At 36.5% G+C, this 25,663-nt stretch overlaps 1 protein-coding gene across 1 annotated transcript in view; it reads left to right on the top strand.

Annotated features, from left to right (window-relative positions):
• The window catches only part of COG5 (component of oligomeric golgi complex 5), a 336,800-nt gene that overhangs the window by 171,420 nt on the left and 139,717 nt on the right, over window positions 1-25,663 (top strand). Inside the window, exons 8-10 of the mRNA XM_046670005.1 lie at window positions 10,246-10,411; window positions 22,185-22,297; window positions 22,551-22,628. Coding sequence (XP_046525961.1) covers window positions 10,246-10,411; window positions 22,185-22,297; window positions 22,551-22,628 — 357 coding nt within the window. The remainder of the gene's footprint in view (window positions 1-10,245; window positions 10,412-22,184; window positions 22,298-22,550; window positions 22,629-25,663) is intronic.

The raw sequence follows: 25,663 nt of genomic DNA, 5'->3' as shown, positions 1-25,663 counted from the left end.
CATGAATATTTGACCCACTGAACCCTCCAGAATTTAATCCATTTGTAAAGCATTTTTAAACTTTTGGTAGCTCGGCTGCCACAACAAAATGCCATAGGCTGAGTGGCTTAAATAACAGGAATTTATTTTCTCACAGTTCTGGAGGCTGGGAAGTTCAAGATCGAGGTCAGGCAGTGTTCAGTTTCTGGCGAGGGCTCTTTTCCTGACTTGCAGATAGCCACCTTCTTGCTGTGGCTTCACATGACAGAGAGAGAAGAGCATGCAAGGTCTCTGGTGTCTGTTCTAATAGGGGCACTGATGCCATCAGACCAGGGTCCCACCCTTATGACATCATCTACCCTAATTAGCTCCAAAAGCCCTGTCTTCAAATACCATCACAGTGGGGGCTGGGGGTTCAGCTGAATTTGGGAGAACACGGACATTCAGTCCCTAACAACATTCAAAACCAAAATACATGTTTCACATTAGGCAATATCTTAGGAGTCGATTATTTTTAAAAACAATGATAGGTAATTGTAATTGTATGTATACACACACATAAAACTTGCTTATGTTGTTTTGGGAAAAAATTACATAAGATTCACGTCTATTTAATAATTTAAAGATTCATATTTTGCTTTATTTATTTATTTTGAAATTGACACCTGAGCTACCATCTGTTGCCAATCTTTTTGCTTTCCTTTCTTCTTCTCTCCAAAGCCCCCCAGTACATAGTTGAACACTCTAGTTATGAGTGCCTCTGGTTGTGCTGTGTGGGATGCCACCTCAGCATGGCCTGATGAGGGGTGCCATGTCTGCGCCCAGGATCCAAACCGGTGAAACCCCTGGCCGCCAAAGCGGAGCGCGTGAACTTAACCACTTGGCCACAGGGCTGGTCCCCGTATATTGTTTTATTTGATCTAATATCTTTGCACCCAAATAAACTATAAAGCATTTTTGAATGGTGTTTTAAGTATTTATGCAGAGACCTTTTCTGATTTACATTTTTTGTCATAATCTGTTATCTCTTTCATTTTCTATTTACCTTAGACTTTTTAATTAAAATCTAATAACAGAAAAGTGCATATGTATCATAAGAGTGCGGCTCAATGAATTTTTCCCAAATTGAACAAACACGTATAACCAGCATTGAGATTAAAAAAACTAAAACCTTACCAGCATCTCCTAAGCCTTCCATATGCCCCCTTTTCAGTTAACAAGTTCCCCCAGGTAATTCTTTTCCGCATGCTAACAGTTTGAGAGCCACTCATACTGGCACCTGGATTCCTAACAGGTACTTGCGTAGATCTCCTGTCCATCAGGTTTCATATTCGTGGACTCTCATTCACAGGCATATGCTGTCCTCTGCCTGGAGCAGTTTTCCTTTTGCTTTCCACTCCTTCTGTAAATCTCCCACACCTCCTTACCTCTACTCCTCACACCTTCCCATGACAACTTCATTTCAGGTCTTAGCTGAGACTCCTTTCTTTGGGGAGCATTTCTTGACTTTTCCAACCCTTTTCCCTTCCCAGTTCTAAGTTAATCTCTCTTCCAGTGTGTTTCATTAAATTCTCCCTTTTTTCCTCTCATTTATCATATCTAATTGCTGCTCTACTTTATCTCTCATCAGACCATAAATATTGAAAGGTCAGACAGTACAGTCTTTGCTTCTTTTTTTTTTATCCCCAGTACTTTGCACAGTGTCAGTACATAGTGGATAATATTTTTTTTGTTGTTAGTGCCCTTGAGTCAATTCTAACTCCTGTCGACCCTGGTCTTCCTACACTATTCTCTCAGCTTCCGGCACTATATCAGACAATGCTCCCCTTGTATCCACAGGGGTTTTCATAGCTAGTTTTTTCAGAAAGGGGTAGCCAGGTACTTCTTCCTACTCTGTGTTAGCCTAGAAGCTTTGCTGAAACCTGATCACCATGGATGACCCTGCTGGTATGTGAAATACAGTGGCATAGCTTTCAGCATCACAGCAACACACAAGTGTCACATTATGACAACCAACAGATGGGTGGTGCGGTTCCCTGACCGGGAAATGAATCCAGGCTGTGGTGTGGTGAGAGTGCTGAATCTTAACCACTAGACCACCAGGGCTGGGTAGTGGAAGATATACATTGAATGATAGTAAACTCACTATGTTTTAGTATTGGAAAGGGTACTAGAGTTCCTCTAGTCGAGACCTTCATTTTATAGGTGAGGGAACTAAAAGCCTGAAATTTATTATTAATAAGAGCTCAGAAAAAGCTAGTGGTCAAAACATCCAGTATTTGTCTGTGGTGAGAGAGAATGGTGGGGAAAGGACACTAGTATTCAGTATCTTTAGGAGATATTCTTCACGTGAATCATAGCTAGACAAAATTATTTCATTTCCAGTTTTTCTCTGTTCCAATTTCAGCTGACTGGAGTATTCTATCATCGCATTTCTATTCTGTCCCTCTCACTAGTTCCATTCTTTATTTCCCCCCTTTGTGGTTTGTAGTTTCTGACACCCCTATTTTCATTGTTTATTACTTCAGTTTAGCTTGCTACCCAGGCTAGGTTCCTGTGATTGTTCATTTAAGAAGTGTTCTCCCTTCCAATCCAGAATGCCGAGTTGGCACCTTGGACTCAGCATGATTAGCAGCTAAGTACTTCATTCACAGCAGCCTTGCATCCTCACGTCTCCACCTCTCTCCCACCCACTCCCCCACCTGGTCTCCTTTGGATTTTGCTTGTTCGCTTCTCATCTTCGCAGTCCCCCAAACTTGAAACTGCAGAGATGGAGTGGACTCTTCCTCCCTCTTGTCATTGCGGTCAGTCAGCGCCCCGTTTCTTTTCAGTGTTTCCAAACCTCTCGTATCTGTCTTTTTCTTTACATTCTCCTTGCAACTCCCTGGTTCAAGCTAGGTTTTCAGCTGTTGCCAAAGCTGATTTAATTATTTTATTTCCTCAGACAACTTTGATTATGATATGTAGAAAACATCAATGATTTTTCTTTTACCGACCAAATAGAGTAAAAATCTCACAGGATGCCATTCAGGATTGTTAGTGACTAGACCCTTATTTGCCTGCTCAACATTATCTTTTATTAATTTTTTTTCATGTACACAACATTCCAGGCAATAGAGTCTGTACACCATTCCTTAAGCATACTCTAGTTTTCCTGTTATTTCTTTGTGTGTTATGTGTATGTGTTTGTTTTCTTTTTTTACCAAAAACTGCTATCTCCACATGAATAAATGGTTCTTATCTTTCAACGTCTGGCAAAGTCTTCTAGTTCAGTGGTTCCAAGATGCTGGTTCTCAGATGGCTGCCAGGCTAACTATATCAGAAGTATCTGAAGAGCTTTGAAAAACGCAGAAACCTGTCCTCAGTCCGACTGATCCAACCGAATCAGAACTTTTGTCATTGGGGTCTTGTTGGCTACATTTTTATAAAAAAGATTTTCAACCAGCTTTAGGAATCCCTTCTTTTACCTGTCCTCATCATTTTACAGTTTATGGAAATTGAGGTACAGAGGATAGAGCTGGGTTCCTCAGGGTTACTCAAATAGTATTTATTGGGTAACTTTACTTATTTCAGTTATAAGTAAAGAAGGAATGATAAGAATTCCTTGGGAACCAGAACAAAGACTATTCTTAACATTCTTTTAAATTTTGGAATATTAATAAATGATCTGAACCAATATTTTCTGTTACTCATTTGCTGAGCACGTTTTTTTTTTTTTTTTGAGGAAGATTAGCCCTCAGCTAACATCTGTGCCCATCTTCCTCTACTTTATTTGTGGGATGCTGCCACAGCATGGCTTGACAAGCGGTGTGTAGGTCCGCACCCAGGATCTGAACCAGTGAAGCCCGGGCTGCCACAGCGGAGCTCTGAGCACCGTATATTTTAAGTGTGTTATCTCAGTAGTCTTTTCAACAGAGACACAAAGAATATATTAGAAAAGCAAATCATAAACATTTACTTACTTGTTCAGTTATTCACCTGGTAGTTCTTGAACATCTCTCTGTCTAGCACCTGTGCTACAAGCTGTAAGTTACAGCAGTGAACAAAACAAACTTGGAACTTTCCCTCAGAGATCTTCAAATCTGATGAGGAAACAAACATTAGTTATATAAATAAAACAAAATTTGGTGAGTGATAAAATAGTTTGCCCAAAGTCACACAGCTTATCTATAGCAGAGCTGGGTTTCTGTCCAAAAACTATCTAATTTTAGAAGGCCACATCATTTCCACATTAACCGTGATGCCAGCAGGTCAAGGCAAAGGCATCTAATGTTTATCCAGCGCCTCCTCCTCTCTTAGGTGCTAGGTCAGTCATAAGGATGACTTCACTTACCTGTGAGGTTGGTGCTGGTGTTTCACCATTGTGCAGGTGAGGAAACTAGTCTCAGAGAGCTTAAGTAATTTGCTAAGATTTTGCCTGTTAAGTGCTTGTGCCTGGATTCTGATCTAGGCCTGACTCCAAAGTCTGTGAAATGGTAATAATAAAAGCTTGTATTACAATCACCAAAGCCAAAAGTTGGCTATTTGACAAGATTAATACATTAAATTGAAAAACACTGAAAAAGACTGATGAGGGTAGGGAAAAAAACTTTTTAAAAAAGCACACATTACCAGTATTAAAAATGAGAAAGGTGACCTAATTACAGATCCAACAGAAACTAAAAAGTTAGTAAGGTAACATTAGGTATAAATTTATCCCAATAGATTTGAAAATTTAGATGAAATTGAGAAATTTCTAGAAAAACAATTTGCCAAAAATAACACTAGGAAAATTAGAAAATCTGAATAGTTCTATTGAAAAAATTGAATTTATTGTTAAATAGCTTCCCTCAAAGAAAACACCAAAGACAGATAGCTTCATTGGTGAATTTATCCAAACATTGAATAAATAAACCAATGTTATGTAAACTGCATCCAAGAATTGAGAAAGAGGGAACCCTTACCTGATTATTTTATGAGGCCAGTATAAACTTGATATCAAAACAAGGACATTATGAGGAAGGATATTAGCTGTCTCTCTTGAAAATAGATGCAAAAATACTTAAAGTGTTAGCAAATATGAGTCAGGGATATCTAAAAAAAAGTAATTCATCGTGACCAAGATGGCTTTAGTCTAGAAGCCCAATGTAATTTCTTTAGTAAGGGAAAAAAATGATCATTTCAATTTGCGCAGAAAAAGCATTTAATAAAATTCAGTATCAATCTATGATTAAAAATACTCTTAGAAGACCAAGAATAGAACTTTCTTAATCTGATAAAGGGTATCTTCAGAAGGCTCAGTGATGAAATATTTTAAGGCTGTCTACCTGAGATTAGGAATGACACAAGAATGCCACTCATCACTTTCATTCAGCAACATACTGAGGATCCTAACCAGGATAATATGAAGCAGCAGTAAAATGTAGAAGGATTGGAAAGGAAGACATAAAAGTTATTCAGAGGCAACATGATTGTATATATAGAAAATTCAAAATAATCTACAAACTATTAGACTTAATAACTGAGTTTTGAAAGTTTAGTAAATCAATATATAAAAATCAATTTATTTTATTTTATTTGGTGAGGAAAATTGGCCCTGAGCTAACATCTCTGCCAACCTTCCTCTATTTTATCTGTGGGACACCTGCTACAGCATGGCTTGACGAGCAGTATGTAGGTCTGTACCCAGGATCTGAACCCATGAACCCCAGGCTGCTAAAGCAAAGTGCGTGACCTTAACCACTACACCACCAGGCTGACCCCTCAGTTGTGTTTGTAATATACCAGCAACAAACAGCAAAAAATTTGAATTACCATTTACGATATCAAAAAACATAAAATGTGTAGTATTAATTCAAATTAAAGATATGTAAGACTTCCTCACAGAAACTATAACATTATTAAGAGAAATTAAAAAAAGATTTGGTTAGATTAAATGAAGAGAAATACCATATTTATGGATTGGAGAGTTCAATATTGTAAAGATTCCCATTCTTTCCAATTTTATCTATAGATTTAATGCAGTCTCAAAATTCCAGAGGCTTTTTTTGTTTTAATGAAAATTGTCAAGCCCATTCTAAAATTTCTACGGAAGTATCATGAACCAAGGATAGCCTAAACCAAATTGAAGAACAGAGGTGGGGGGCTATCAAAATTAGTTCTAAGGCTCTAATAATTTATACAGGTAAATTGGTGTAAGGATAGATAAATAGTACAGAATCAAGCTCTGGAAACAAACACACAGAAATGGAAACTTAATTTATTACAAAGGTAGTCCTTGAGAGCAAGAGGGAAAAGATTTTCATTTACTTACTTGTTTTTCAAATAAATTGTGCTGAGTCAATTGGACATTCATGTAGCAAAATACTAGTTTTAGCTCCTATCTCACATGTACAGAAACTAATTCCAGGTGGATTGTATATGTGAATGTGGAAGGTCAACCAGTAGAGTTTCTGGAGGGTAACTTCATGAATGAAAGACATCTTCATGACTGTGGGATGGGTACATTTTTTAAACAGGATACTGAAAGTGCTAACCATAGAGAGTAAGGGTGATAAAACGTACAACATTTAAATTAGGAACTTTTCTTCCGTAAGAGACTTGAGTGAGGACATATTTGCAATACATATAGTCATCAAAGTGATTATATCCAAAATATGTAAAGAACTACAAATATGTGAAAGACGAAAGCAACCAGTGAGAAGAACGGGCAAAAGAGATGAATATGCACTTCACAAAAGAAGCTGTCCAAATGGGTAATTACCGTGTAGGAAGGGATAACTTCTTAGTCATCACGGAACTGTAAATTAAAACCACAGTGCTCACTCAAAAAAATAGATAAAATTAAAGAGACTGAGCATCCTAAATTTTAGCAAGGTTGTGGAGCACCCACAACTCTCATATATTACCGGTGGGGGTGTAAGTTGGTACAGTGACTTTGGAAAATTGGCAGTATCTACAAACACTAAGCATACAAACACCTATGATCTGGCATTTCTGCTCTTACCTGGGAGAAATGCATATGCATATATGCTCACTGAAAGCTGTGCACTAGAATATTGGTGGCAGCATTATTTAAAATACCTGAGAAGCGGAAATAACTCAAATGTGCATCAGCAGTAGGATGGATAGATAAACTGAGGTAAATTTCTACACTGGAACACTTCACAGCAGTGAAAACCAATCAGCTACTACTACATGCAACAACATGGATGAAGTTTACAAATAAGATTTTGACTAAAAGGAGCCAGACACAATATAATACTTTATGGCCCCATTATATATCAAATTCAAAAACAGGCAAAACTAATCAATAGTGTTAGAAGTTATAGTATTGGAAGTTGTCATAGTAATAATTTTTGGAGAGATGCAGTAAGGGAAGCCACACAAGATTCAGAGGTGCTGATAATGTTTGGTTTTACGTTCTAGATGATAGTTATATAGGTATGTTCACTTTGCGGTAATTCATAAAAGTGTGTTTACATAATTTGCAACTCTTCTGTATGTATATTAAAAAATTTTATTCCAAATAATCATTATTTTGTAGTTTCCCAACTCACAAATAATATGTTTATATTAAGCCATGAATGTGAATAACTGGCATTAATTGAAAAAAGTCATGTTAATTTGCAAGCTTAAAGTTACATCTAGAGTTATGTTATAAATTATAATTATTATAAATATTGCTATATTAGATGTTTCTTTAATAATGAGCTATATATGTTTCTGTTCTGAAAAGCTTTTGGAAGTTAATAATTTTTGGAATGGGAAATTATGAAGACTGGTCCATTTTTGCCAGATCTTTCAGGTGAAATGTGACTTTAAATGTTTTTCAATTAACGTACACATATCTTACAATGTACATTCAACTGATAGCACTGAAACCCTACAGTATGTTGAGAAGCTATACTTTTCAGATCCTTTGAGGATGGTAAAGTCAGTAAATATAAATATAATTTTATAGTACTGTCATGATGTTTCAGTCGATGACAGACCATGTATGCAATGGTGGTCCCATAAGATTAGTACCATAGAGCCTAGGTGTGTAGTAGGCTGTACCATCTAGGTTTGTGTCAATGCACTCTAAGATGTTTGCACAATGGCAGAAGCACCTAACGATGCATTTCTCAGAATGTATCCCCGTTGTTAAGCAATGCATAACTGGATATATTCTGGTTTTATAAGGCAAAATATTCTTTGAGGCTACTTAGGTAATGCTTTGTTGGATTATATAGACACCTGAATAATGATAGGGGAAATTTCTTTGCAGCTGCCTAATTTTGATTCTTGATCTCTATTAAAAAAATTAAAAAATTATCATCACTTTGGGGAGAAAGGAAAAAATGGAACTAACAAGAACCAAAGCAAAGTGCTACGCCCTATGTTTTCAGTTAATAATTTTATATGAAATAGTTTTTCTCCCGTTGTCTTTGTTAGTACAGTGATAGAGAATTGACAGTATATACTAGAATTAAATTCTATTATGACCACATTAAATTCAGCTTTTTTTCATTAAAACATTTTAATTTGAAACAATTTTCATTGACTTCTTTTTTAAATTAAAAAAAATCTAGAATTGTATTGTTACTCACCAGCCATGTTTCTTGCTATTTTCTTTTCTTTTTTTTTTAAAGGTGTTGTGGAATCTTTACTGAGAAATATTACTGGCGATTACATTAGGACTACAAGTTCCTCATTTACTATCTTTACTTTCCATTTCAAAAAAATTATCTTCAACAATATTCTTTTTTTTTTTTTGAGGAAGATTAGCATGGAGCTAACATCTGCTGCCAATCCTCCTCTTTTTGTTGAGGAAGACTGGCCCTGAGCTATCATCCTTGCCCTTCCTCCTCTACTTTTTATATGGGATGCCTACCACAGCATGGCTTGTCATCTGGGATCCAAACTGGCAAACCCCAGGTCGATGAAGCAGAGTGCATGAACTTAACCGCTGTGCCACTGGGCCAGCCCCATGAATATTCTTGATCATAATTTCTACATGCTGCCTCTTTTCTGCCTTGAGTCATTCCTATTATTTGTTCTTCAACTCTTTTTTGTGTTGTTGTCTTCCTGTTTTTTAAGCTGATTCTACTTTGTCTCTGTGTGCATGTATGTCTATCTGCAAGTTATGCTATTACCAACACCAGTAGATTTCAGAAGTGACCTTTTGTCTTGTTTATAAACCTAACAGTTTAAGAAAATTAATTTAATGAAATAGTTTAACTCTTTAGCTATGTGTCTCTAATAACAGACACTGAATCATAAATGAAAGGAATTTCAGCTATTTTGGCCTGGAGACACATGTTGGTGTACTGGATTCTGGTGTGATAATTCAGTCGTTTACTTAGTGACAAATCCAGCAACCTATTTATATTACTATGGACTTAATCTACTCACAGATAGTGTTTCTACTACCTACCTGTCACCTCCCCCTCTCTGCCCCAGCCACCATCATGGCCTCCTTGCTGTTTTGGTAGCTAGTGAGCGTGATTCTACCTCGGCACTTCTCTTGATACCTCTGCTCACATCTCTGTTTCCCCATATCCTCCTTAGACTCCATCCCTCATTATATGCAGGTCTCTGTTTAAAAATTACCTCAGAGATGCGTGCTCTGACTCTTCTCTCTAATTATCCCCATCATTCTCTATTCTTATTCCTTGCTTCATTTTTTTCTAGCGTTTATCACTACCTGATGTTTTGTTATATTTTTGTACCTTTCTCAGTAAATACAAGCTTCATGAGGGCAGGGACTTAATTGGTTTTGTTTACTACTGTATTTCCAGCACCTAGATCCAAGACAGACACATAGTAATGCAACGTATAGATATTTGTAGTTTGAATGAATGAATGGATGGATGAATGGAAGAAATATAATGAATAGGAAATAGTTGCATGATTTAGCCCTCAGTTAATTCTGCAGAATTCATTTATTCTCTAAACAAATGTAGAATCATTGTTAGTTCCAGCATGGCTGTCTTTATAGGGATTGGTGGTAAATTTTAAATAAACTCTAATAATATAACAGACTTCTCATCTTATCCTTTAAAGGAGGAGCAAAAGGGAAAGGGGGGAGGTAATATACATAGTATTTAATTTTGCCTTTTATGAAATAAATCATGACTAAAAATATGTTTTGAATGCATCGTGTTTGTTCTTGTTTGTAATGGTTCAAAAATATGATAGGTAGTAACTGCTCAAGTACCATTTAAAGTTGTGGATTTCTATTGATTTTGTTTGTTTTCCTCTTTCTATCTATTCCCACCCTACCCCACCCTCACGTTTTTAAAGAATCCAACCCAAGTTGGGACAGCTCTTCAGGTTTTCCATAATCTTGGAACTTTGAAGGATACCATTACCAGTGTTGTGGATGGATACTGTGCTGCTTTAGAAGAGAATATCAACAGTGCATTAGACATCAAAGTTTTGACTCAGCCTTCCCAGTCAGCTGTGAGAGGTATGGATGTGATTTATATTTAGCGGCTTTATTTATTTATAACTGAGAAGTCCTTTGAATAGTATGTGAAATGCTCAAGTATCAAAGCAATCTAATGACTCATTTTTTTAGTAGACAGAAAATGAGAGAAGAAATTATGTTTCAGAATTTATTTATAACTTTTTTGTCTAATCAGTGAGTTGAACTGGCCAAATGGTATATTCAGAAGTTCTAGATAAAAATCTGTAAACCGTGGCTTCATTTAGTTCAGAGGAAACAGATGCAAGAAAAAAAGAAACATATTTTTCTTCCTAAAATCTTTATCCTCACATGTACTTCTTACTGAGACAGAAAATATTTTTTTAAAGAAATGCAATCTGGACCTTAGTTTTCTGGGCTTTTCCTTAGGATAATTCTGGTATTCAGGAGCAAGAAAGGCTAACTCTGGAGATGGAAACTGATAAAACCTTTGGGAACATTACGACTATAGCAAAATCTAAAGAAAACGACTAAAGAAAGGTCTGAGAGAGGCCGAGCCCTACATTAGCAGTCCTCAAGTCTTTTCCGGCCCAGACACACTGATGACGACATTCACATATAAAAGACACGTCACGGACAAGAATGACTACACGTTATGTGTACGTCTCACTTATCTAAGCAACCCCATCTCTGCATTTTTATCCTATATTCTTTCTTCTCTCCTGTTATTATGGATGAACTGTACTTGCTCCTAGCAGGACCAGCTACCCTCCTTTTGTGTTAGATGCCGTCACTCCAGGGCGTTGCTTTAGCAGATGCCCCCTCTGCCGCACAGTCAGTTTTTCCTTCAAGTCTCTTTTGCGTCACATACAATTGTGCTATTGTATCTTTCTTCTGCAGAAAGACAGTTCAGTCTAACTTGACCTCACTTTTTCCTTCAGTTCTGCTACACCATTTTATTCCTTGAGACCACAGAAAAATTCCCAAAGTACCGTCTAAACTTACCGTCTCCTGTTTTTCTCTTCCCTTTTTTCTATTGAAGAAGGTATTCTGATCATCGTAGAGTTGCCCTAAGGAATAAATGAAATAACGCACATAGACTTAATGACAGAGTCATGATACATGGTTAACAGTAAAAAATATTTGCAGGCACTGATTATTATTTTTATATTTGCCATATAAACATAACCTTAAATAACACAGAATATGTGTCACTCATTAATAAGTTGCACAAGATAAAAAGGGATAAAAGAATCTTAGATCTTAAAGGGATTTTTAAAGGTTAGCCCTAGCTTCTGACTAGGTCTGTATTAAGACTCCCCCAGAAGGAGAGCTTTGAAAAGAAATTGTCAAAGGAGATTTCACACTCAGCTTTTCCCAGCAATTATTCTCAGAAAGTTTGATCTAATGTTTAAATTTCCAGAAGCAGTTTAATCTCATTCCCTCTTATGTTGTCAAGAATAGGAGAAAAATGAAAGTAGTTATTCACATGCTGTCAATCCTAGTGTACACCCTTTTGTTGAAAGAATAAAGAGTTTTAAAGCTTTACTATCATCTGTTGAGGAGTAGATACTGTGATTTAATGTGGAAAACTTAAGCATCAATTCTTTATTGTTTAAGAGAATAATCACTATTATTTTTACTTTTTAAAATGTTACGTTGGCAGTATTAATGTTGATTTCCTGATTTGGTTGGTTATGCTGAGATCATGTGGTAGAATGTCCTTGTTGGAAATACACATTAAAGTTTCACGGATGATGGGGCATCATGTCAGTAACTTGTTTACAAATGACTCAGGGAAATTTTCTTTTGCTATACTTTCAAATTTTCTATACATTTAAGGTTGTTTCAAAAAATTTAAAATATATAATGGTAATACAATTTTAAGGGAAAAAATGTTACCTATGATGTATTAAGAAGTTTATAATTCAGTAAGAGAAACATAGACAACTCAGTTGAAAAAAGTAGATAAAGAATATGAAGTCAGTTAACAGAAGAACACATCCAATAAACATGTGAAAAGATGTTCAGCCACTTTTTAGAAGATGAACTAGTTATCAGGGAAATACAAATTAAAGAAGGTTCTACTTTTCAATCATGAGATTGGCAAAATCTAAGACAGACCTAAGTGTTGGATGAGAGCAGAAACTCTTGTACACTGATTTTAGGAGAATAAAATGATTCAGACACTTCACTCAGTTTTATCAAATTGCTCTCTAAGGTTAAAATGTGTGTACCTTATGATCTTAGCATTTCTCTCGTAAGAATATACTGTAGAAAACTCAGGCACACAGGTATAAGAATTTTTATTACACTGCTGTTTATAATGAAAAAGTGAAAATGACCTTTCCTGCAATGGTAAATTCAATAAACTCATTTATTTATTAAGTAGACTCCTGCACAGTATTTAAATTAATAAATTTACCAATATAGATAATTCTCAAAAACATTACATGAGAATTAAGTTGTGGAAAGATAACATACAGTATGATACCATATTTAAAGCCTAAGAACATGACAGATTATGTTATATATTGTTTTGCATATGTACATATGTAATACAAGTATCAAATATGCGTTGTAATAATAATCATCAAATTTGGAATAGCATTAGCTCTGAGAAGACAGCAGGGAAAATGAGACCAGGAAGGGAGGGATATACAAGGAACTTCAGTCAATTTATTTATTCATTTTTTTAATCCTTTTTTAAATTTTATTTTTTTAGAGCAGTTTTAGGATCACAGCAAAATTAAGGGGAAGATACAGAGATTTCCCATATCACCCCCCACCCCACAAATGCATAACCTCCTCATTGTCAACATCCCCCACCAGAGTGATAGATTTGTTAGCAAAGATGAAATAACATTGACACGTCATAATTACCCAAAGTCTGTAGTTTACCCTAGGGTTCTCTCTTGATGTTGTCCCTTCTATGGGTTGGGACAAAAGTATAATGACATATATCTATCATTATAATATCATATGGAATGCTTTCACTGCCCTTTTAAAAAGCCTCTGTCCTCTGCCTGTTTATCTCCTCCCTTCCTACTCCTGGCAACCTCTGATCTTTTTATCGTCTCCATAGTTTTGCCTTTTCCAGATGCCATATAGTTGGAATCATACCATTTGTAGCCTTTTCAGATTGGCTTCTTTTTAATATGCATTTAAGCTTCCTTCATGTGTTTTCGTTTTCATGGCTTGATAGCCCTTTTTTTTTTTTTTTGTACTGCTGAATAGTATTTCATTATATGGGTGTATCACAGTTTATTTATTCATCCACCTACTGAAGGACATCTTGGTTGCTTTCAAGTTTAGGCAATTATGAACAAAGCTACTATAAACATCTGCATGGAGGGTTTTATGTGGACATAAATTTTCAACTCCTTTGGGTAAATACCAAGGAGCATGGGGTATTGTATAAGAGTATGTTTGGTTTTGTAAGAAACTGCCAAACTGTCTCCCAAAGTGGCTGTGCCATTGTGCATTCCCACTAGCAATGTATGAGAGCTCCTGTTGCTCCACATCCTCACGAGCATTTGGTGTTCTCAGTGTTCCAGACTTTGGCCATGCTAATAGGCATGTTGTAGTACCTCACTGTTGTTTTAATTTACATTTTCCTGATGATGTAGGATGTGGAACATCTTTTCATATGCTTGTTTACCATCTGCATATCTTCTTTGGTGAGGGAGGTGTCTGTTGTCTTTGGCCTGGTTTTCTTCTTTTTTTTTGAGGAAGATTAGCCCTGAGCTAACGTCTGCCGCCAATCCTCCTCTTTTTGCTGAAGAAGGTTGGCCTTGAGCTAACATCTGTGCCCATCTTCCTCTATTTTATATGTGGGGCGCCTGCCACAGCGTGGCTTGATAAGCAGTGTGTAGATCCACACTCTGGATCCAAACCTGCAAACCCCGGGCCGCCAAAGCAGAATGTGCAAACTTAACCACCGCACCACCAGGCTGGCCCCTGGCCTGGTTTTTAATTGGGTTGTCTGTTTTCTTATTGTTGAGTTTTAAGAGTTTTTGTATATTTTGGATAACTGTCCTTTCAGATGTGTCTTTTGCAATTATTTTCTCCCAGTCAGTGGCTTGTCTTCCAGTTCTCTTTATACTGTCCTTTCCAGAGCAGAAGTTTTTAATTTAACGAAGTTCAGCTTATCAGTTCCTACTTTCATGGATCATGATTTTGGTATTATATCTAAAAAGTCAGTGCCATGCTTAGGGTCATCTAGGTTGTCTCCTCTGTTGTCTTCTAGGAGTTTTATAGTTTTGCATTTTACATTTTGGTCTATGATCTATTTGAGTTAATCTTGGTGAAGGGTGTAAGGTCTGTGTCTAGATTCATTTTGTCTAGATGTCCAGTTGTTCTAACATCATTTGTTGACAAGACTATCTTTGCCACATTTTATTGCCTTTGCTACCTTGTCAGAGATCATTTGACTGTATTTATGTGGGTGTATTTCTTGGCTCTTTATTTTATTCCATGGATCTGTGTATTCATTTGCCAATAGCACACTGTCTTGATTCCTGCAGCTTAATTGTACGTCTTGAATTTGGGTAGTCAGTCTTCCAACTTTGTTATTCTTCAGTCTGATCTTGGTTCTTCTGGGTCTTTTGTCTCCCCAGATAAATTTGAGAATTACCTTGTTGACATCCTGAAAATAACTTGCTGGGATTTTGATTCAGATTGCATTGAATCTGTAGATCAAGTTGGAAAGATTCCTATCCATGAACGTGGAATATCTCCATTTATTTAATTCTTCTTTGATTTTGTTCATCTTAGTTTTGTAGTTTTCCTCTTATAGAACTTATACATATTTTGCTAGATTTGTGCCTATTTCATTTTTTTGGCTAATGTAAACAATATTGTTTTCAATTTCAAATTCCACTTGTTCATTGTTGGTATATAGGAAAGCAGTTGGCTTTTGTGTATCAACCTTGTATTCTGCAACCTTGTTTTAATCGCTTATTAGTTCCACGAGTTTTTTTGTGATTTTTTTCTGATTTTGTACATCAATAATCATATCCTCTGCAAAGACAGTGTTATGTCTTCCTTTTCAAGGTGTATCTTTTCCTTTTTCTTTTTTGCCTTACTGCGTTAGCAGAGACTTCCAGTACAGTGTTGAAAAGGAGTGGTGAGAGGGAACATTCTTGCCTTGTACTTGATGTTAGTGGGAATGCGTCTCACCAGTAAGTGAGGTTAATTGCGGTTTTTTTGTAGATAGTCCTTATCAAGTTGAGAAAGTTCCATTTATTCTTAGTTTCCTGAGGGTTTTTATCATGAATGTGTGTTGGATTTTGTAGATGCTTTTTCTGCATCTATTAAGATGATCATGTGATTTTTCTTTTTAGTCTGTTGATGGATTACATTAACTGATTTTCAAATGTTGAATCAGTCTTGCATACCTAGGATAAATCCCACTTGGTGGTGGTATAAAATTCTTTTTATACATTGTTGTATTTGCTAATATTTTGTTGAGGATTTTTGCATCTATGTTCATGAGAGAGATTGATCTGTAGTTTTCTTTTGTTGCAATATCTTTCCCTGATTTTGGTGTTAGGGTAAGCTGGCTTCAAAGAATGAGTTAGGAAGTATTCCCTCTGCTTCTAGCCTCTGAAAGAGATGGTAGAGTATTGATATAATTTCTTCCTTAGATGTTTGGTGGAATACACCAGTGGACCCATCTGTTTTGGAAGAAATTGGATGTAATTCTTATTTCTGTTCCTCTATAGATAAGATTTTTTTTCCTCTTGCTGCTTTCAGGATTTTTTCTTTATCTTTGATTTTCTGTAATTTGAAAATGATATGCCTAAGTGTAGTTTTTTTGGCGTTTATCCAGCTTGGTGTTCTCTGAGCTTCATGGATCTGTGGTTTGGTGTCTGACATTAATTTGGGGAAATTCTCCGTTGTTATTGTTTCAGATATTTTTTCTCTTGTCTTTCTGGTATTCCCATTACACATATGTTGCACCTTTTATAGTCGTCCCACAGTCCTTGGATATTCTATTCTGTTTTTTTCTGCATTTGTTCTTTTTTTGGTACAGTTTTTGAGAATTGTATTGATATATCTTCTAGCTCAGAAATTCTTTCCTCACCCATGTTTAGTCTACTAATAAGCCCATCAAAGGCATTCTTCATTTCTGTTACATTGTTTTTTATTTCTAGCATTTCTTGTGGGTTCTTTCTTATGATTTTCATCTGTCTGCTTACATTGTCCATCTTTTCTTGCGTGCTGTCTACTTTATCCGTTAGAGGTCTTAGCATTTTATCTTAATTGTTTTAAATTCCCAGTCTGATAATTTCAGCATCCCTGCCATGTCTGGTTCTGTGCTTGCTCTGTCCCTTTAAATTGTGTATTTTGCCTTTTGGTATGCATTGCAAGTTTTTGTCGGTATAAGGAGCTGTGGTGGTGATATGTGGGAAGGAGGGAAGCGTTCTATAGTGCTTTTTTTCGGTCTCAGGCTTCTGGTGAGCCTTTGCCTTTGTACTGTGAACTCCACAAGTGTTTTAGATTTTTTTCTCCTCCCTTGTGTGGGAGAGGGTGACTAAGAGTGGGCTAGAGTAGAGAATTTCCCTTCCCCAGGTTAGTTAGACTCTGACCACAGCCCAGCCAGCTCTGGTTAACTAGTTTCTCCTGCGGGCAGGCCTTGTTAAGAACACAGTACTCTGCTATATTTCAAAATGGTTTTTCCTCCCCTCCTCCTGCTGGAAGCATGAGGGAATTTGTCTTTGCTATTTTCTGGGGGTACCTCATCAGGCTCCTAGAGGTAAATCTCCTAATATTGTGGGGCTCCCCTATGACTGGGTTCCCTGGAGTTTTTAACCTCAGAGTTGTCCACACTGAGCTTCTGGCAACTTATCAGTTATAGTTCAGGTTTTCCTTTCCTGACACTGGCTCCTGCGATAATTTCTGCTAGTGAGGCTCAGCTCTCGTAAGTGGCCACTCCCTGCATTCACCTGTCAGGCTTTCTAATCTTCCGGGCAGTAGTTTGCCATACGTCCTCCTCTCTCTTATGAGTCTAAGAAGAGTTGTTGATCTTTCAGTCTCTTCAGCTTTTTATTTGTTGCTAGGACAGAGTGGCAGCTTCCAGGCTCGTTAGATAGGGAACCAGAAATGGAAGTTGCTGATCAGATTTTTACCACCCCACCCCCCCCATTAACTCACTTGTTTATTCTTTGATGGTAAAAACAAGATAACTGGTACAAGATGGAGGCACTTATGCTAAGCCCCACGTCACCAAACCAAGACTTAATTATAGTTTCGGCTCTCCCAGAAATGGAAACTTAAGCCAGTCAATCTGAAATTGTCTAATCAGTACTAGTTAGGTAATCTGGCTGATAGACTTCTGCCAGCCTCCAAAGGAAAGTGACCTTGCCATAACCAGTCTGCTTGTTTGTCTAGTATAACTGTCTTGTTCCTACTCCCTTCTGCCTATAAAAATCTTTCATTTGTACAGCTCCTTAGGGCTTCTTTCCATCTGATAGATTAGATATTGCCCAATCCGTGAGTCCTTGAATAAAGCCAAAGAAGATCATTAAAATGTACTCAGTTGAATTCTGTTTTTTAACAATGCCCAAATGGTTCTTTTTTTAATTTAAGATATATTTTGGGATTGAATGCTGTGTATCAATTTTTTTCCCTAAGCTAGAATATGTTCCCTTTTATAGAAAAATTTACTTCAGTCATACATTTGAATATTTTTGCATTTGTTCTTTTCAGGAATTTTAATTATGCATATATCACATCGCCTTTGTTTTGCATTTCTGGTATCTTCTCCATAATTATATTTTATATCTTTGTACTTTATTTCTTTTTGTATGATTTCCTCTTGCCTATTTCCCATGTCCGATTGTATTTTCACCCTTAATCACTGTAATGTTTTACTTCTGATGTGGTTTAATTTCTGTTACATGTTTACACTGAGAATGTTTCCTGTAATTAGTTTGAGACAGTGAAAACTAAGTAACCCTTCCTGTTGTTTCTTTTGGGAATTAATTGCTTTGGTAACCTATGTTTATTGTCTTTTTTTTTTTTGTATTGTTTTGTGAGGAAGATTGGCCCTGAGCTAACATCTGTTGCCAGTCTTCCTCTTTTTGCTTTAGGAAGATGGTCATGGTCCCTGAGCTAACATCTGTGCCAGTCCTCCTCTACTTTGTATGTGGGACACCACCACAGCACAGCTGGATGAACATTATGTAGGTCCATGCTCATGATTCGAACCTGCGCACCCTGGGCCGCCAATGCATAGTGCATGAATTTAACCACTACACCACTAGGCCAGCCCCTATTTACCATTGGTTTTTGCTTATGATCCTTTCCTTCCCACCGCCCTGTCCCCCCTGCCCCCGCCCCATATCTGTGTTAGGTCCGACATTGCGTTGTTTCTGATTATTATTCATCTTTGGAAGGCACTGGCTGTTGGTGGAAGAATAGTGTGGGAATGGTCATAGAGGGAGACCTGGGACAGTCTGTAACTTTGATTTAAGCGTGTTGTCTTGAATACCGTTCACCAATTTGTTATATCCTTCTACCTTGGGAACATGTCTTTCCTCAAATTTAGGACCATTCTAGAGCTCAGTGCGAGACCCATTTAAGCAGTTTCTGTGTGGAAACCTCACGTTCTCTGCTTTTCTTTCCTCTTTCATCTCACCTCAGCTCTAAGAGTCTCTGCATGCCAGAGGGCTAATTCTTATACAGTGTAAATATCATTTTATTATGGTTTCTCCTTCCACTTTTCTTTCTTTGCCATCCTGCAACATTTAACATTTTTCTAGCTTCTTCCCTGGCCCATTCTTGTCTGTCCATCTTAGCCCTAAGCAAAGAATCATTGGGTAGCCTGTCTAAATCCTTACAACTGACTATAAGAGCAATTTGTTCCTGCCTACTGGTCTAAGATGTCAGCTTTTTGGTTCATTGTTCATTTTGATTATCTGGAGCATTTAGCATACATGCTTTATAATCTCAAGTTTGAAGTTTTGGCTGATTCCTTGTTTCTTTAAGGTTGATTTTTTTCTCTACTTTTTGTTCATTCTTATTTTCATTGCTTTTTAAGGGGTGAGAATAGAAAAATGATTTTAGTCCATCACCACTAACTGGAAATCACTCTTAAGTGTTGTTTCTTTGAGGAACTCTTAGTTTTTTTCTATTACTTTAATAAAACTTAGTTTATGACACTATTTATTTTGTTTCTTGGATCTCCTAAAGCTGACTGATAATGGCATCAGTTTTTCTGTCTTAATTATTCTCCACCACTTCCTTTAGACAGCTGTTCTGTGATTATTCCTATCGTGTTTGCATGCTTCAACAAGATGTATTTAGCTTATGAGCATAAAAATCTTTAAGTACTAAGCTATAAGTAAGAAAAATGAAGCCTCTAGAACCACTTGAACCAATGATGGGATCTCATTTTTCTGTGCTTCAGATTCTCCAAAGTAAATATAGCAGAAAATAATACCTTCTTGTATTTCTTCTTGTATTTACTTTGAGAGGAATGGGTTGATGCATCCCATAATTTGTTATAATAAAACTAAGCTATATGTATTCCAGGGATTTGGTTACTATTTTCTAATTTTTGTGAAGGCACTGCATACCTTTGCCTCACTGTTTTGAGTTCATTGTTTATAGGACATAGGAGACATTGCAGATTGTTGAGTATTATATCTCTGTTCCCTGTACGCTTTTCCTTAATATTCTTTGCACAGCATTGCAAATAATTTTAAAAATTAATTAGACCTAGATTTCAAACAGGTATTAGTCATATTTTTAAAGGCAATATCTCTCTCCTAGTGGAAATATTGATTTCCACTATTGTAAGAGTAAAAAATAATAGCATCTCTTTACTAAAGGTACATGTAATTCTTTTCTAAACTTTGAATTGTGGAAAAACTAGAGTGAAGCAGCTTATAAACACAGTCTCTGGTTTTCTTGATTCTTGCCTGCTTTAAAAGCAGGATAGATTATCTAATCCATGATGGGCTCTTGTACTGCCTAGCTTTTAACTTTGTTTGGATTGAAATGCATACTTTTCAATTTGAGATTAAAATTCCTTTTTCTTACATTGAAACATTTCAAACCTGTACAAATAGCTGTGTGTCTATTACATATAATAACATTCTTAGACATCAATCTCAAGAAATTTAACATTGATAATTAATATTATTGAACATGTAATCTATATATGTCATCTTTTAGTTGTTCCCCAAAATATTCTTTGTAGCTGTTTTCCCTATCTGGAACCAGTCAGGGATAATGCTTGTCTGTTGGTTGTCTTGTCTGTTTACTCTCCTTTAATCAAAAGCAACCCCACTGCCTTTTTTGTCCTTTATGGCATTAACATGTTTGGAGAGTCCCACAGTCTGAGATTGTCTGGATTTATCTGATTGTTTCTTCATGATTATGTTCAGGGTAAACAAACCAGTAAGGTGATGTTGTGTATTTTCCATTACATCATATCAGGAAGCACCAAAATTATGTCATCTGTCTCATTGTCACTGATGTTAGATGAAATCACTTTATTATGTGGTGTATGCCAGATTGCTCCTTGTCAACGTACCGTTTGTAATTAGGAAGTAATTTGTAGCACTTTGAGACCATGTGAGTATCCTGTTCCCCATAACGTTTCACCCAGTGTTTTAGTGTGCAATGATAATCTTTCCCTCAGTTATATTAACTAGTAGTTGCAAAATAGTAATTTTTTTCTAATTCTATTGTTCCTTCTGTATTTATTAACTGACACGTTTCTGTAAACAGCAGTTCCCATCCTTTTTAAACATTTGAGTTTTCACCGTGAACTCGTGAGTCATTTTTCAAATCAATGTTTGACATTCTATTATCATCAGTATTATTTTGGATGGCCAAATGTTCCCAAATTGGTTGTGTGGAAGCTCGCTCCAGTCAAGTTCCTGTGTCCTTTGACAAGTCTCCATTTGTCTTTGAACACTTCTTTGCTCTCTGGTGCGGTGCGTACCAGGCTCACCTTCTATTTTCACTCCTCCAGATGTGGAATCACCCTTCTCTCCGATAAGCCCTGGTTTCTTTTATTGGGGAATGATGTGTTGAAATAAAAATTTGGGTGCTGAGTAAGCTCATTTATATTGAGGAGTCATTGTCTCCTTGTCCTTTTAGTGGACAGAGGTGGGAAATACCTCTAATCTTCATTGCATATTTGTGTCTTTATTCTGTTTACAGTGAGAACGTTCATTTGTTCTATTCTAAAATACACCTAAACTAGTTTCAGGATTACTACATCCAACAACAGATCTGTTAAGTAAAATACAACATTTCTTTACAATTCTTTTTGACCCTAAAATATATCTTACTGAACTTGGGGTTTTGTAATTGAAAATTACTTGAATTAATTGTGTTCCCCTGTGGGTTTGTATTATCAATTTGAGGTACGTTTAGTTTTATTTGTTTCTATATTTGTTTGTATTTAGAGTTTGCTTTTTTTCGTTCTTTTAAAATATAAGTTCATTTTGAAATGTGTGGAGCGTTTGTGCGGCTCACAGACTCTGCTGCCCTCTGTGTTCCTCTTACCTGGTGCGGTCTCCTCCCACTCCCCTGTCAGGAAACCAGGTTTATTATTTTCTGTTTTCTGTATTATCCTTTGTGTGTGTGTGTGTGTGTGTGTGTGTGTGTGTGTGTATGATCTTATTTCCCTTTCTTAAACACAAAAGGTTAAGATTCTTTTTTATATCACTCATAAGAAATTATTTCCTAAAGAAGGAACTTCTCATTTTTTAGCCCATGTATGCTTTTCATAATAACATACAATCTATTTAGAAAGTTTTATTTTTAATATTTCTCTGTCACTCATAAACAGGGGGACCTGGACGCTCTACCATGCCAACCCCAGGAAACACTGCAGCTTTTCGTGCTTCCCTCTGGACCAATATGGAGAAACTTGTGGATCATATTTGTACTGTTTGTGGACAGGTAAATATTTTAGAGAGTGAAAAGAACATTTATTATGGATTAACTCCTGGTTATTCCAAGTTGCGTGACCTTGGGCAGCTTTCTTAAAATCTCTGAGCATTTCAAATCACTACATTAGTTGATTATAATATATGTAAAACTTTTGGCAAAATGCCCTTTCTCTTCCCTTGCACTTTCCAGTGCCTGTGCTTTACACTTGTTTCTTTTCAAAATACCCAAGTATATACATTCTCTCTCTCCTCCCCTTTATTAGGTACAACATCTGCAGAAAATATTAGCCAAGAAGAGAGATCCGGTTTCTCACATTTGTTTCATTGAAGAAATAGTTAAGGTATGTTTAAATGAAAATATTTTTATCTCTGTATTGAAGAACGCGGCAAGATATGAGCTGCATTGTTTTTGCTCCTGTCTTACAGCAAGCCTACGTGTCAGATAGCTATAGGGAGTGTATTTCTTGACAACTACAAATGTTCTTTGCAATATGTGTATAAGCACTTTTGTTTATTGAGTAGATGCTAACAGTAATGCTATTTATAGACTAATTTCTGAAATGTGTATAGTTATTTCTGATTTTCTGTCATATAAATGATTTATTGTAAATGTTTTTCAAAGTTCCGCTAAAGAATAAGATGAAACTTTTTGGTAAATAAGAGATTTACTTAGTGGTTATTGTAATGTCTTATAAAGTCTTCACTGAAGAAGGTAGGATCCATTCAGTTGTTAATTTCTCCTGTAAAGCACGTTGCTGTAATTCATTGTCCATATTCTGAAATCTCCCTTTTGTCATCCACCAGTCTGCTGGCCTCATGGGCCGTAAGAATTCCTTCCATGCATAGAAATCCCTGACCCTACATCTTATTCATTCATTTTGGTGGGTTTTTGATAATGACTAGTAGAACAACTAACTCTATTTATCATTAAACCTTAACACCTACTGCTCCAAAGAAAAAAATTCTCTAAGTTTCCTGCATCATGGTAAAGTTTCTTTTGTAGTTCAAAACTTGAAATATTTTATATGTTATATTGGGGACCTCCAAACCACCCCCAGGTCTGGTGATTCACCACACTCAATATGTTGTCGTGCTCTTGGCTATGATTTATTAGAGTGAAAGAGTATGAAGTAAAATCAGCAAAAGGAAAAGGTGCGCAGGGTGAAGTCCAGAGGAAGCCGGATGCAAGCTTTCAAGAGTCCTCTCCCACTGGAGTCAGACAGAATACCCTTAATTCCTCCGCCGTTGAGTTGTGACAGTGTGCGTGAAAGGTCATCTTCCAGGAAAGCTCGGCTTGAGCCCAGGAGTCCACAGTTTTAGTCAGGGCTCAGTTACTGCCTAGCATGTACCAAAATTCAAGACTCCCCAAAGAAAAGCAAGTGTTCAGCATAAAGCACGATATTTGTACAAACAGCTTAGATACAATGAGCACTCTTACCAGTTAGAGAATCACAGGGACTCTCTCAAAATCCGAGTCCCGGCTGCCAGCGAGACCAGCCTTGCAAGCAGGCCTTCCTAGCTGCAGCAGTCTCAGACCTGCACGTACACTTGCATTAATTAGTACGCACCTACTTAGATTTCCCTGCTTCACATTTGGCTTTAACTGTGGGAAAGAAACAATAAGATGCTTTTGTCTTTTTGCATTTACTAGTAGATGGGATAATTAATATCAGAAGGCCATTTTTACACGTGAGCAACTGTACACGTAGTGTTATGTTATCATTCACTTCTGATTTTGGTCGTCTTTCTATCCAAATTAATTAATTCGGTCTTTATATGGAGTGACTTGATTTCAAGCTTTTACTGTCTAAACCTTTGTCTGTTTTTATCTTTTTAATATTTTAATTAATATTCTAACATAAGAACAATTATAATGAAATCATTATATTTGAGGGAGTCTAAGAAAAGATTAAAAGTAAAAAAGGGATAGCATCATTAAAGAGGCTTGTGTTTATGATATTATTGCATTGGGGCAAAGTTTCTACAGAAAAACTCACGTATCAATTCTTGGCAACAACCAATTATTACAGTAAAAGAACACTGGCGACTTTTGTGGGCTAGGTTTTAAATGCTTGTGAATTATTATAAATAAAAAGAATTATTAGGAATAGGGATATATACTTTTATTTTATTCACTCTTCATTTAGTTACAAAATTTCTCATTTAATTAAAACCAATAAAGATTGCTTTTTTAAACATTCTTATTAAGCTATTTAAGAATATAGTCATACACAATGCACACGCACACATTTACATTTATATATAAATTTTTTGTTTTGTTTTGAGAAAGATTAGCCCTGAGCTAACATCTGCTGCCAATCCTCCTCTTTTTTTTTTCTTGAAAGATTTTATTTTTTTTTCCTTTTTCTCCCCAAAGCCCCCCAGTACATAGTTGTATATTCTTCGTTGTGAGTCCTTCTAGTTGTGGCACGTGGGACGCTGCCTCAGCGTGGTTTGATGAGCAGTGCCATGTCAGCGCCCAGGATTCAAACCAACAAAACACTGGGCCGCCTGCAGCGGAGCGCGCGAACTTAACCACTCGGCCACGGGGCCAGCCCCCCAATCCTCCCCTTTTTTCTGAGGAAGACTGGCCCTGAGCTAACATCCGTGCCCATCTTCCTCTACTTTATATGTGGGACGCCTACCACAGCATGTTCTGCCAAGCGGTGCCGGGTCTGCACCCGGGATCCGAACTGGTGAACCCTGGGCCGCTGAAGCGGAACGCACACACCTAACGACTGCACCACCGGGCCTGCCACCTATATATGAATTTTAATGTAAATTTCCAGTTTAGTTGATTTTTTTGGCTAATATTTATGAAAAAAATTTAATCCCTTTTAGAATTCAGTATACTCATCTATATTCAGGAAAGATCAGTCTTTTATGAAAAGTCCAAAAGAACTTTTGACCCTACATACTTGGGAACTCCAGGAAAAGAGAAAAGTAAAAATACTCAATATATCTGTCATATAGTACAAAGATAGCACTTAAATTTTACTATATTTACAGTAATTTCTTTAAATGGTCTTTATGTAAAGGTAAAAACAAATATTTTTGTGAATTATATAACTGCTATGTAAGAACATTATCTAGGTAAAATAATTATCAACGCTAATAGAATCTTTGTAAAAAGTGTCGGATTTTCAGAATGATTTGAGGCCCTAAATAATGACCCTTAAAAATGTTCAGAAAATTTTAAACTTAAGTAGATGATAATATATATCTGGTATCTTGGGTCATTGAAGAGCAATATCTGGACCAAGCTCTCTAAATAATTTTGTAATCTCTTTTTGAGGAAAAGATTATAAACGGAATGTTCTTACACTACCAGTTGTGCAGCTTCTAGATTACTGAGAAGGATATATTCTGATATTGA

This window comes from Equus quagga, chromosome 8 (assembly GCF_021613505.1).
Source record: "Equus quagga isolate Etosha38 chromosome 8, UCLA_HA_Equagga_1.0, whole genome shotgun sequence".
NCBI classification, from domain to species: domain Eukaryota; kingdom Metazoa; phylum Chordata; class Mammalia; order Perissodactyla; family Equidae; genus Equus; species Equus quagga.
Note: the sequence above shows the minus strand (reverse complement) of the source record. Positions and strands in the feature narration are given on the sequence as shown.